Raw genomic sequence first — 12,221 nt, 5'->3', positions numbered from 1 at the left:
AGGTTTATTACAGTAAACATCAAATCCACAAGAAAACACTTACAGAAGGTTTTTGGTCTTAGCCAGCCTGACCACAATGGAAAGGCTAGAGGCTGAACAAAGCAGTGTACAGCCACCATCTCATACCACAGTAACAACTCAGGAGTGGCACATGTGCCTTTTTCTGGTGCCTGCCTTCTGCTTTGTACCTTTCCTTTTATCTTCAACTATATGATGTCTTCTTCATGCATGGAAACCGCATAGTAATAATTAATTGTCTGTATCAACACTTCCTTAGAGGAGAGTATTTAAATACTATAGATTCCACAAAAACTATTTGAAATGCTTAAGCTACTGTGAGAGTGAGTAGATATTGTGGCTGCATCTGTTTGCCAGGATAAACAAAAAATCTCATTGTTAATACAGCCTTCAATGCTCAGAACACATCGCCATGCCCTTAAAAGGGGACCATGCCCATCAATTTTCTAGCTGCAATCAGCCACAGTTTTGCTGTAGAGAACAGACCTGGCACTTCACTTACAGACATAGCTAACTTGTGAAAAACAGCAAAATCAAGATACTCTGATAAAGCAATGACAGCCTTAAGAATACTATCAACTATAGTATAGCAAAATAGAGTGTAATATTTATAGGATTCCAGTAATAAAAAGTAGTGAAATAAGATATATAAATCTAAATATTGCACTACATAGCTATGTGGGATAGTGACATCACTCATAATTATCTATTTGTTTATCACTGGAACCTTACTTTATTTTAAAACTGCACTATACAAAGGAAGGATCAATTAACCAACTATCTAACAAAGAGTTCCACAGAAATCTACACTAACCATGGCACCATTTTGTCTACAGGCAGCAAAGGGTAGATACCATCAAGAGTTCATAATATTTGTATGGGGGAGAGTGTCTAACTGGAGAATATTCAGCAAACACACTGCTACAAACTGCTACAAGTAACACCTCAGGCTTCTCTTAGAATAAAGGCTTGACTTTATCAACACCAATCATCACCTATCAACATTTCTCTGTTATCAGTAGAATCAGGCTAGAGGTGCAACCAAGAGTACATAATACAAATAGGGAGGGAGAGTGTCTAACTAGGACACCTTCAGCCAAAATCACTGCGTATTATAGAACATCCACACATTGGTAGAGCAAAGGCTTTACTTTATTCAACACCTATCAACAGCACTCAACACCTATCAACAGATCTCTATAGTCAGTAAAAGTGTTGATTTGTTCAAAGATCATTGTCTTTTCAATAATACGCAGTGATTTTGTACAGGCTGTATTGGCAGTTAGACACTCTCCCTTCCTATTTTTATTATGTACTCTTGGTGCAACATATGAACAAAAGTGAACTTGTAGCAGGGTGTTTGTACAGGCCATACTGGCAGTTAGACACTCTCCCCCATATAAATATTATGAACTCTTGATACCATGTATGCCTACAGACAGTAGTGCACAATCGACGTGTCTCCATGAGTCGTGACAAGGTTTCTTCAATATGTTATCACACAAGATTTGATCTGGATGATACCAGACAAAATGTGACAAAAAATGACCAATGCATCCAGTATTAGTAGTATGGCAACAAACAAGCATTACATGCACTATCACAATCGTCTTCAGTCTGGAACGTGATGCTTAGCAATGGAAGAGCCCAATACAACACTTTTTTCCAAATGTCATTGACTTTACTAGTATAAAACTGAAAACATTTCAGAATGAAATGTTATTATTGTTTATACAAAGGGACATATACATATAACTATAGTCTAGTTCTTGTAAAAATGTATTATATTTGGAATCGCATGCTGTATCTTTCAATGCTGAACACTGAAAATCGTTTGATTTTTCCTTTTAAAAAACTGCTATGATGTATAGGTTAATTTTAAAATTAAATCCTTAAACGTTTACTTTGCAGTAATGACAAAAATACTGCAATGTTGTGAAATACGTAGATTAGCAGCGAATAATTCACCTTTATACGCCATAAAAATGATGCTAAATTTCACAGTGGTTGACCTACTATAAGCATGTATGTTTGTAGTACAGTTAATTCGTTTAGAATTTACTAAATCACTTACAGTACATAGTCACCTGCATGCAGTTTTGTAAAGCTAAACAATTCCAACACTAAAGTATTAGGCGACTTTCCAGCAGCATTGTGTGCATTACTGTTCAACAACTCAGTACATCAGTCCTAGTGAAGCGGAGCCGGCTAACTTTACTTTTCGCCATCATTACTCACCTTAGTAAACTTTTATTGTCGTCTTTGGCTTATTGCAAATACTGTACACTCAGTGTTCTGTTAAACAATTCTCAAGATTCTGGGCAAATAACAGTATCTAGCTGTGTTGGTCTGGTTACCCACCTGCTGGTAAATAATAATAATTTTGTGGCTGCTATAGGAACTTCAGCACAAGAAGCTAAGAAACCTTTCAATTGTTCTTCATTGATCTTTCACCACACTCATGTCATGGCTATAAATTAAAGGTAATTGCAATTTGAGTTTAATACGTACTGCAGCCAACAGGATCTACATGCAGGATATGTAAACGATTTAGTAACCACTCAGACCCTTAGTAGCACACTTGCTGCACTCAGGATGCTACATCCTTGGGCCTTCTGAGTTGCTGCTAAAGTTTTAGTTCCATTGGTCTTTGCGTGTAATTGCAATTTTTGCTAAGTATGCAAAAGAAGAAACATTTTGGCCCTGTGGAAAAATTTTACTTGATTCTGAAGTGTGGACTGGTAGGCAGATACGTACATTTTAAATGTCAGAAATGGTCTTAACTACCACTTATATGTAGCTTGCAACCTCCCACTACACAGGGAAACTTTTATTAAAAGTACCATGAAGCTACAGTAACACATTATTCTCCAAACCAAGTAGTTTCAGCTGTATAGTGATATGCAGTATGGCATAATTATTATGTTTCTGGCTCACATGGTGTTACTTACCATCTGCTGAGTTCAGCAACATAAATAAAATTTTGAATAGAAGTTTGAATGGTAAAACATAGTAACCATAGCTACTCACAAATACAGGTACAAAATAAACATTACCAAACCACACAGAATATTGAACTGGAAAATACATGCTTAGGCACAGGAAGCCAAATTTGGTTTAACACTTACATACATGCAAACACAAACACATAAATTTAAAAGCACTAAGCAAAGATCAACAACATCAACAACATGTCATGTGTGATCATCACATGAAGTACAAATTTAATTTCTCTGAGCCTGATTTCTAGTTGCTATAATAGCCAGCTGATTTCTGGTTGTTATTATACATAATACAAACCCTACTATTCCACCATAGCAACTGGACATCATGCACACTGTATACAAATACACATGTTGGAAAATAACATTTATCTATGACCGTTAATGTCAGGACATTCCATTCTGTTAGCATTTAATTATCACCTAGGTTCGTCCGTTTGTTTGTACCACAAATACCTCGCCACTTATACATAGGTATACCTGCACAAGACAGCTAGTGATGTAGCCAAATGTGACCGGACTTGCAATAATAGGGCATGTGGGCATATGATTTTTGCCTACTTTTTCACACTTTCATCACTCATAACTTTTTGTACCATTATGCTATGGTATTGCAATTTTCAGCTCTTAGTAAGCATTTACTTGGCATCATGATGCAAGTTACAGAATGGAAATATACTTTTCCAGTACTGAGATATGACTTGTAGGTGATGGGGTGTAGTTTGTGCCCACATGCCCTGTTTTCGCAGGCCAGGTCACAAATAGTGAATTACAACACTTCCAGACATCAACATGCATGGAATCATGGATTCATGTACAGTGTACTGTATGTGGCTTAATAAGAGGTAGTTTTTGTCTTCCTTTTGCTTTTAATTCTCCATGCAACTGGTTACAGAGGTTACAAGGATGTTTTATGCCTTGTAAAATACTATTTCGAAGCAGACACACCACTGCTTATTCCCGTGATTACCCAGCATTCTCTCCTGAAGTATTACGTCAATTGTTTAATTACCAGTACTGATGAATATATCAGTTGAATGGGGTCTAGTTATTACAATACAAAAATCTTTGTAGATGGAATGCAGATAACTGTTGGTAGTACTGACAAAGAGAAGGTGTATAGCAATAATTTTAATCATTTAGCCCTTCTAATACATGGCTCTATTATTATACACCTTGCTCAGTGAATAACTGTACATGCAAGTCAGCTACAGTACGCTAAAAATCAATTGCTTCTCTCTGCTGTGTATAGCCATTTTATGTGTACTAAGGTTCGTCATTTCAAATGATCAGAGAATTTGGTGTTAGCTATGCCAGCCAAGTAAACACATAATTTAAAGAACATATTGCTACGGAGGGATGGATGAAACACTCATTATATTCCTGGTCAAGACATATTCTGCTAGCATTATTACACGGTATCCTTATTGGTGGTACCATCCTTTGCACTGTAACTTGACACTTGTCACTTGTAGAACAGAATGATAACTAACATACTGTACTGGTGTTGATGCTTGGCAACAGAGCAGCTAAATACAACACTCCTAGTTCTCCTGGAATCAACATGAAGTGACTCGTATGAAAACAAAATTTTACATGCTGCACTTTTGGACAGTCACGGTATTGACAAAGGAGACATACAGTTAAAACTTGTCTATGACAAATGATTGCACACTCACAGCTCTGCCAATCATACACCCTTTCTTACCTGAACAGTCTGATCATTGGCTTTAGGTGCAGTCAGCTCCAATTTGAGTTTCAGTTCTGTAGTGCTTGTGGCTCTACTTGTTGGGAAAGGACAAACTTACAGTGATGCTCCTCGATAGCCACTATTGTACATGCAGCAAATAATTTATACATACAACTTGCTGTACATGTGACTTTGAAAACCGTAATATGAGCAGCAATTAGTCATCCTAGCCTTTCATCGTCTGGAGCTAGATGAGCTCTGATCACAAACGCCTCAGCATAATAATCTTCACAATTAATTGAAAGGTTTGATTGTGGTCTCGAATTTTGCACGTTCCAAATGGCTTGTAGTAGCAGTTTGGAAGAAATTGAGTTGGGTTTTATTGAGAAACCTGAAGACGATCTCCCAGTGTTTGCTAGTAAAACTGGCGGCAAACCTGTCTGGCTGGATCCTGTCAACCTACCACGCGCAGAGGATCTCACGTGCAAGAAGTGCGGCAACCCTCGTGCTATCTTACTACAACTCTACGCGCCGATCGATCACTTGTCAAAATGCTATCATCGAACAGTGTACATTTTCTGTTGTAGGAACCCCGTTTGTCATTCCCATAACGACGGAGACCCATTTTTGGTCCTTCGTTGTAACTTGCCATGTGTAAATCCTTTTTATGAACCTGAAACTGATGGAGACGAAGCACCTAAGAACAAGAAAGAATTGGAGCTGTGTAGTACTGAGAATAGTGTACAAATAACTGATCATAAAGAAGACATTGTGACAGACACAAAGACAAACTGTCGTGATATCAATAATGATGTGAATGGCGAGGTGAACAGTGATCATGATACTAATAGTAGTTTGGATATGAAAGAGCTGTCATTGCAACAGGACAAAGACAAAACTAGGAAGACACCACATGACCTGCCTCCTCTATGTGTAGTGTGTGGTTGTAGTGGACCCAAGAAGTGTTCCCGGTGTCACCTTATAAACTATTGTTCCCGGGAGCATCAGGTGATTCACTGGAAATCAGGACACAAGAGACTTTGTGGGGAAGAGACAAGCGCTAGTGTTGCGGGAGCTAATTTTCAACGAGTATTGTTTGAAGAGTTTGAAATTGTGACTGAACCAGAGCCACCAATCCAATCCACCCCTGAAAAGAGTGAATCAGAGAGGATGAAAGAGTATCATCAGTTTCTAGAACAACAGTCAGGAAGATCTGACTCTTTCAATGTGGACCAAATGTCAACAGATGACGTGGGAAAGGGATTGAAGAAAGATAAGCAGTTTATGGTGTTTAGAAAGAGGACATCTGTTGAGCCTGATCAGGTAATTAATAAGTGATAATCATTAGTCTCGCGAATGTACATGTGTAATGTTTGTACAAAAAGTACTCATTCACACTGCATATACTGCATACACTGGTCTAAATAACTGAGTGGATTGTTACCTTTGTTTGAGTGGGTACTTTTCGTTATTCACATAAAGCTGTAAGAAAGGTGTGGCTTATGCAAGACTATCTTATTACGCACTATCCTGTAGTGACTTAATCCGACACAAAACAGACAATCGTGTACTAGTTTATGTGAGACCATCTGGTACTAACCAGTAGCGGCTTATTCTAGTGAATAGTTTGCTGGGCTTTAGCTTGGTAAAGTGTTTCTTTTGCTTACTGTACTGTCCTGCTATAGCATATTCCAAGTTGTCAATATGTACAAGTATATTATGATGTTGGTTCTTAATATCAGCTGAAAGTTATTTAGCTTACCTTTGTATGAATGAATTGCACTCAAGTTAGTAACATAGTTACTAGCTTGTCCTTTACTGTAAATCAGTACAGTCTTTGGTGACATTTAACATGTACAGGTGTAAATGTGTGATACATGTCTTGACACCGCTTGCTTATGTTCTATTGTTTGTACTCCATAAATGTGATTGTTCTATTAGAGTATTTGTGTTCAGTAAGTGTATGCTCTATTTGGATAAATGCCAGTACAAGGTGGTATCATAGTATCTATATGTGCTGCATTTGTACTGTATAGTTAAATACTATGTGCATACGATTGGGAATTTTTGTGCATAACTAGCTCTTTATGTGTGTGTTCGTGTGCATGTATGTATGCATACATAGTGTGTGTATGTATGCATACATAGTGTGTGTGTGTGTATGCATACATAGTGTGTGTGTGTATGCATACATAGTGTGTGTGTGTATGCATACATAGTGTGTGTGTGTATGCATACATAGTGTGTGTGTGTATGCATACATAGTGTGTGTGTGTATGCATACATAGTGTGTGTGTGTGTATGCATACTTACATGCGTGTGCCAAGTTGGTGTCACTGTTTCCTTGAGGAAGAAACTTTACTCACATTGCTCCAGTCTACCCAGCTGTTTACAAAACTGTACACTACTTAAACTGATGTACCTTCTTTAATGAATGGACATGACCTGCTGGTCCACTATGGTTTCTGTGTACTTGTTTCATTGTATTTATTGCCATTGAGTTTTTGTGGTGTACCTTATGACAGTAGTGAAACGATGGTCACCGCTAAAATAATTTCACAAATGACATACTGGAATAAAATAATGTGTCATGCAGTGACTTAATTCAAGAAATAGTGTGTTGACATTTGCAGTGTAAAGTGTTCCAATAAGGGAAAATCCCTAGGTAACACCCACAACTTGAAACAGTCAACATACAGCCTGTACCTCTGCCACACTCACTGTGCCAGTCAAGGTCTCAAGATGTTGTTCGCTGTTCTTGGTGTGCTAAGCCAATCCTCACAAGGCACAAGGAACAATTAATCAAAATATTTGGTTCCTCCAAAATTTTCACCACTTACTAACTGTTAATAAGTGTTAATGATGTCCCAATAAACACTGGGTACTCGTTAATGTGAAATACCACCATTGCATTATTATCATTTGCCAGCAGTGTACTGCCTCTCTAAGACCATGTGTTACACAAGTTACTAGTCAAGATGTCCAGTGTACATCTGTGAATGTATATAGGAGTTCTCGATTGCTAATACACAAGTATACGTTAGTAGCCTTATGTAATATAATGTAATTAGTATTCGTAATATGTATGTATAGAATTGACTTCATGCAATAACATGTCCCAGCTCTTAATCACCAATGTCCCACCTAGTTTGTAATGATAAGGATTGAAACAAGCCGGGATGACATATGCACAGTATTATCAGAAGGGAGGTGTGGTTAGGTTTGCCCCAACATGGCATATGTTTAATGTGTAATGATGATTTGTGCTAAACTATCTGTGGGACGTTTTGTGTCTACCTGATATTTCATTGGTTGTTGTGTTTAGGTGATTAGGTATCAACGGGGAGGTTCCCCTTTGTGGATATCCAGTGAACATGTGGCCAATCAAGTTCCAGATTGTGAGAGGTGTGGCTCTAGGAGAATATTTGAATTTCAGGTAAGCACTACCAGAAGCTCATACACACCACAAGGTGCCTTATAACTCCTAGCACTACACTGTGTATGTGTCTGTCTGTATGTGTGTCTGTCTGTGTATGAGCATGATGTATATATGTACATTGTGTAATGTAGACCATCTCATTCATTGGGTGAAGTCATATTCTGGTGTACCTAGGTACAATAGCTCAAATTACAGTACCATTGATAATTCATTGGTTGTCATGTTGAAGTAAATTTATTACAAGGTTTCATAATGAATTCATTGGTTTAGTTGAAGATGTACATGTACAAAAACATCAGTGTAGCTTGTTAGCAACTGGGATGAATATTTAGCAGTTAAAAGTTATCAGTGGTAGGTGACAGTAGCTGCATGAGATCACAATTCCAAGAAATAAATTTATCAAGCCACATTATAGAAACAGTGGTTACTAACTGTTTATTTTAATTAATGACTGTGGTTTGACTTGTGGTGAACATGTTTTGGAAAAGGTCAGACAAGTACTAATTTTAACAGGGACAAGTTGTGTACTGGATATGCATACAGTGGAGTATCCCACAAAATGGATAACCACACATCATGAAAATCAAGACACTTATTCATGATCCTATTTAACTACACGAACACTAGGTCCACAGACCATACCACCAATACGGACACTTTGGGATGGTGTATAGGGGTCGACTTTTAATTACGTAACACGTACACAATACCTGTGTAAATGTGGTACCTTCTTACACATTGCAATCTTTTTCTGTGCGAATGCAAGGCCATAGTTTCTATTTACAGTATAACCAGCTGGTTTTGCCCTTATAAGGAAATATTTATCTATTCTAAATATATCCCGCCACCATACAGGTTATGCCTCAGTTACTGTACTACCTGAAGCTTGACTCCACTACCGGACCAAGTATTGACTGGGGAACATTGATTGTGTACACATGTGAACAGAGTTGTACCAGTGGAACAGGAAATGTCTACCAATCCGAGTTTCTATGGAAACAAGATCCTAGTATTATGTAGTGTAATGGTTTATAATTTTTTTTATTCAACAAATGCATGGTATGAAAATAATTTAATAAAATAAAAATTATAATTTACAATGACTGTAGCATTCGTAGTGTATGGTACAGCATAGTGATGTTAACTGTTGCAATAATAATCGCAAAATAAATTAAAATTTATTACAATGGCCTAAATAACCAAATAAAAGTATATGTAATTACATAAAACAATATGATATTAAAATAGAATATATATATGTATATCATTGATAAATTGCTTTATCCCACATTGGGTATCTATGGGACATAATTATTGAGGAAAGGTTGCAGTAAAGATTCTGTCTCTTCATTGATACATTTCTCATTGGGGAATTTCTCAGAGTCACTACTTGGCAACGTTGCTGTTATCTTGACATGTTCGTACTCTACACGAAAAAAGTTCCACACAAATCTACGGAGAATTTCTAGTGTAGCCAATGCTGTGTATACCAAATTGACGTTTGCTTGCAGTTGAAGTCCAAGGGAAAGCTTCAGCGACCAGGCAAACCTCAGTGCAAAATCTTCGACAATCGCTAAATAGTACAGCACTTTCCACCGGTAGATAAGTGTTGGTCGTAACAAGTCCTTACTATGAAAGAGTCCCCAATCCATGTAAATGTCCCAGATAAAAGTGTACACAGCATGAACAATTGAGGATAACAACCACGCTGTGAAGAGATAACCTTCCTTTGAATGGAATTCCAAATCTTCAGACAGGGTACGATTGTTGAGAGTGAAGAGAGCAAACAAAATCACGACTGGAAATGTAGTGCAATATTTTCCAGCGTTGATCAAGTGTGGATAATGCTTGGTGTCATAATATACCCTCAGGCACTGTAATAGTCTCCATAATGCTGGCAAACATGAGATGAATGGTCTCACAGCATACCGGTTGCCATTACACACTTTGCCATCTTCATCCTCACCATTTGGCCAGAGATACACAAAGAAACAGACCATGAATTCAAAGTCCAGAAAGATCACAACAATACTGTTTAGCTGATCTGCAAACCAGAAATCTCCAAAACGTACTCGGTAAAATGGAGCAAACAAAATCCTCAGTGCAACCTTGACTACTCCCCACCGTCCCTTACGAATAAACCACTTGAATGGATTGAGCAAAAATACTGCGGTAATTATCCACAAAGCAATAGGTAAGATTCTCTCTGGAGTTTCTGACTCTTCATAGTGTACAGTGAACAATAGTGCAGACACAAATATGGTAAATGTCAAACTCAGCACTCCAGCAATGTTGAAGATGACATAAGGTGTTGGTGTTTCTTGTACACTGGTGAAATTGAAGATGTCAATGTACCTGATTTTAGCTGTAGCCCACCCGACCAGGTTGATAGCATACAGGTAGAGAAAAAGTATTACAAACATCGGACCACGGTAGAGATAAAACAAGCCAATGTAACGATCATTATCACCACCAAACCAGGCTAGTGCTACAACAGACAACAAGAACACTATGAAGTGAGCTAGTGCAAAATAAGTAAACTGTTTGTGCTCTGGTTTCATCAGATCTTTCCAGCTTACAACACTCAACCTTGCCTCTAAATAGTGTTTATGATCCAGTACGTGTCCTCTACAATGTTCTAGTTGTCCAGTCACCTCATTGATGTATTGTCTCTTTGACATTTTAAACTGAGTGATGGCATCTCTCTCATCTGGGAAGGCTTTGTTATGACTCTCTAGAATTCCATGCAATTCCCTCAAATTCATTATCAAACAGTTTTTCAGTTGGGTCACATATTCTAATGCATTGTTACATAAAGGTATACTATCCACCAGCTCTTCTTTACTCAATTCAGGCTTCACTGGGGCACTACCATTAACTGACTGTGTCATACTGGCATAGTGGTCTGTAGGTACTATCACACAATCACAGTTCCCTTCGAGTTGTTGTTCTATCGAGTCGATGTTCCTCTGGATGAACCCGAACAACTTGCTATACTGTGTCTCACACTCTGATATAAACCCGTCTATATCACTGGCAACACTAGACGGAGTAGAAGTTGCTGAAGAGTTTCGACTTTCCCGCCTAAACTTATCACTGCCTGGACTCGGAGGTCCAGATGTCGGTGTTGGGACCGAAGAACTGCGGTTTCTATCTCCTGTATGACGGGCGAAGTCGTTTAGTTCAAACGGTGTGTTCCCTAATGAAGAACTTAAACCAGAATCGCTGCCACCACTCTTGGGCGGAAGGTACTTTCGTAATCTACCGTAGTCAACTCCTGCTTCTAGCACCTGTATAGCTCCGAACCCCTCACCGAAAAATGTTCCATATATACCTTGTTGTGCTGCGGCCATTCAGTGTACCCGCCATCGATCCATAACGATAACAAAGAGCAGTCTCAAATGTTTCACCTCGCCCCACTTTTGACCGAAAATATTAGTATACTAAGATTAATTAATTACGTAATACAGTGAATACTCTAAAGCGTGATTATCACGTTTATTCTGGAAACAATCAACCTGCACTTCCTTATATGGCTATATATAGGTGATATCATGGCTCTCAAGCTACAGTTAATTACTGACTCAGTACTAGTACATCTAGTGTACCATGAGCGTGTTAGAGAGGTTGAGAGAGCTTGCTTTTCACCATTAGTGTTTACAGCTACTGGTGGCATGGGGCCCACTGCTACAACAGTTTTCAGGAAGCTTGCTTTAATGTTGACTGAGAAGCATAGCATTAATTACAGCAAATGCCTATTCTAGCTGCGATGTAGGCTTTGCTTTTCATTGTTAAGATCTGCAGTGATGTGTTTGAGGGGTCATCGCTCTTCAGTTGGCCGTCCATCAACCACTAATATTGATCTGGCCTACTCCGAGGGTCGCTTGGAGTCTGGCGGCCTTGTTTGATTGCTGGTATTTCCAGCTGTCCAGCACTTTAACACCTAGCGCTGGGGGTGGTGGCAAGGGCAGTCCATCTAGCCCGGGCAAAAAACTGAATAGCTAAATAATTGTAGTCGTAACCTTATATGGTTAGGTAGTGTGATTTAATTCAGTTAGGACATGCGTGCAGG

At 38.4% G+C, this 12,221-nt stretch overlaps 2 protein-coding genes across 2 annotated transcripts; one reads left to right on the top strand and one right to left on the bottom strand.

Annotated features, from left to right (window-relative positions):
* Positions 1–4,958: 4,958 nt before the first annotated feature.
* LOC136236674 (programmed cell death protein 2-like) lies at positions 4,959–9,322 on the top strand. The gene is made up of 3 exons (XM_066026903.1): positions 4,959–6,033; positions 8,036–8,146; positions 9,005–9,322. Exons 1-3 carry the CDS (start codon positions 5,050–5,052, stop codon positions 9,167–9,169), a joined length of 1,260 nt encoding a protein of 419 aa, XP_065882975.1. The 5' UTR covers positions 4,959–5,049; the 3' UTR covers positions 9,170–9,322.
* Positions 9,161–11,582, bottom strand: LOC136236665 (solute carrier family 53 member 1-like). Its single transcript, XM_066026892.1, has one exon. The coding sequence runs from the start codon at positions 11,500–11,502 to the stop codon at positions 9,448–9,450; it is 2,055 nt and encodes a 684-aa protein (XP_065882964.1). The 5' UTR covers positions 11,503–11,582; the 3' UTR covers positions 9,161–9,447.
* Positions 11,583–12,221: the final 639 nt, after the last annotated feature.

The sequence above is a fragment of the Dysidea avara genome, chromosome 1 (genome assembly GCF_963678975.1).
Source record: "Dysidea avara chromosome 1, odDysAvar1.4, whole genome shotgun sequence".
In the NCBI taxonomy this organism is placed as follows: domain Eukaryota; kingdom Metazoa; phylum Porifera; class Demospongiae; order Dictyoceratida; family Dysideidae; genus Dysidea; species Dysidea avara.
The sequence above is the reverse complement of the archived record's forward strand: the minus strand, read 5'-3'. Positions and strand labels throughout refer to the sequence as shown.

Coding starts and splice junctions, on each gene's coding strand:
- LOC136236674 (XM_066026903.1), top strand. CDS start 5,050: ATGGCTTGTAGTAGCAGTTTGGAAGAAATTGAGTTGGGTTTTATTGAG. Junction 6,034..8,035: donor CATCTGTTGAGCCTGATCAG/GTAATTAATAAG, acceptor TGTTGTGTTTAG/GTGATTAGGTATCAACGGGG. Junction 8,147..9,004: donor GGAGAATATTTGAATTTCAG/GTAAGCACTACC, acceptor GCCACCATACAG/GTTATGCCTCAGTTACTGTA.
- LOC136236665 (XM_066026892.1), bottom strand. CDS start 11,502: ATGGCCGCAGCACAACAAGGTATATATGGAACATTTTTCGGTGAGGGG.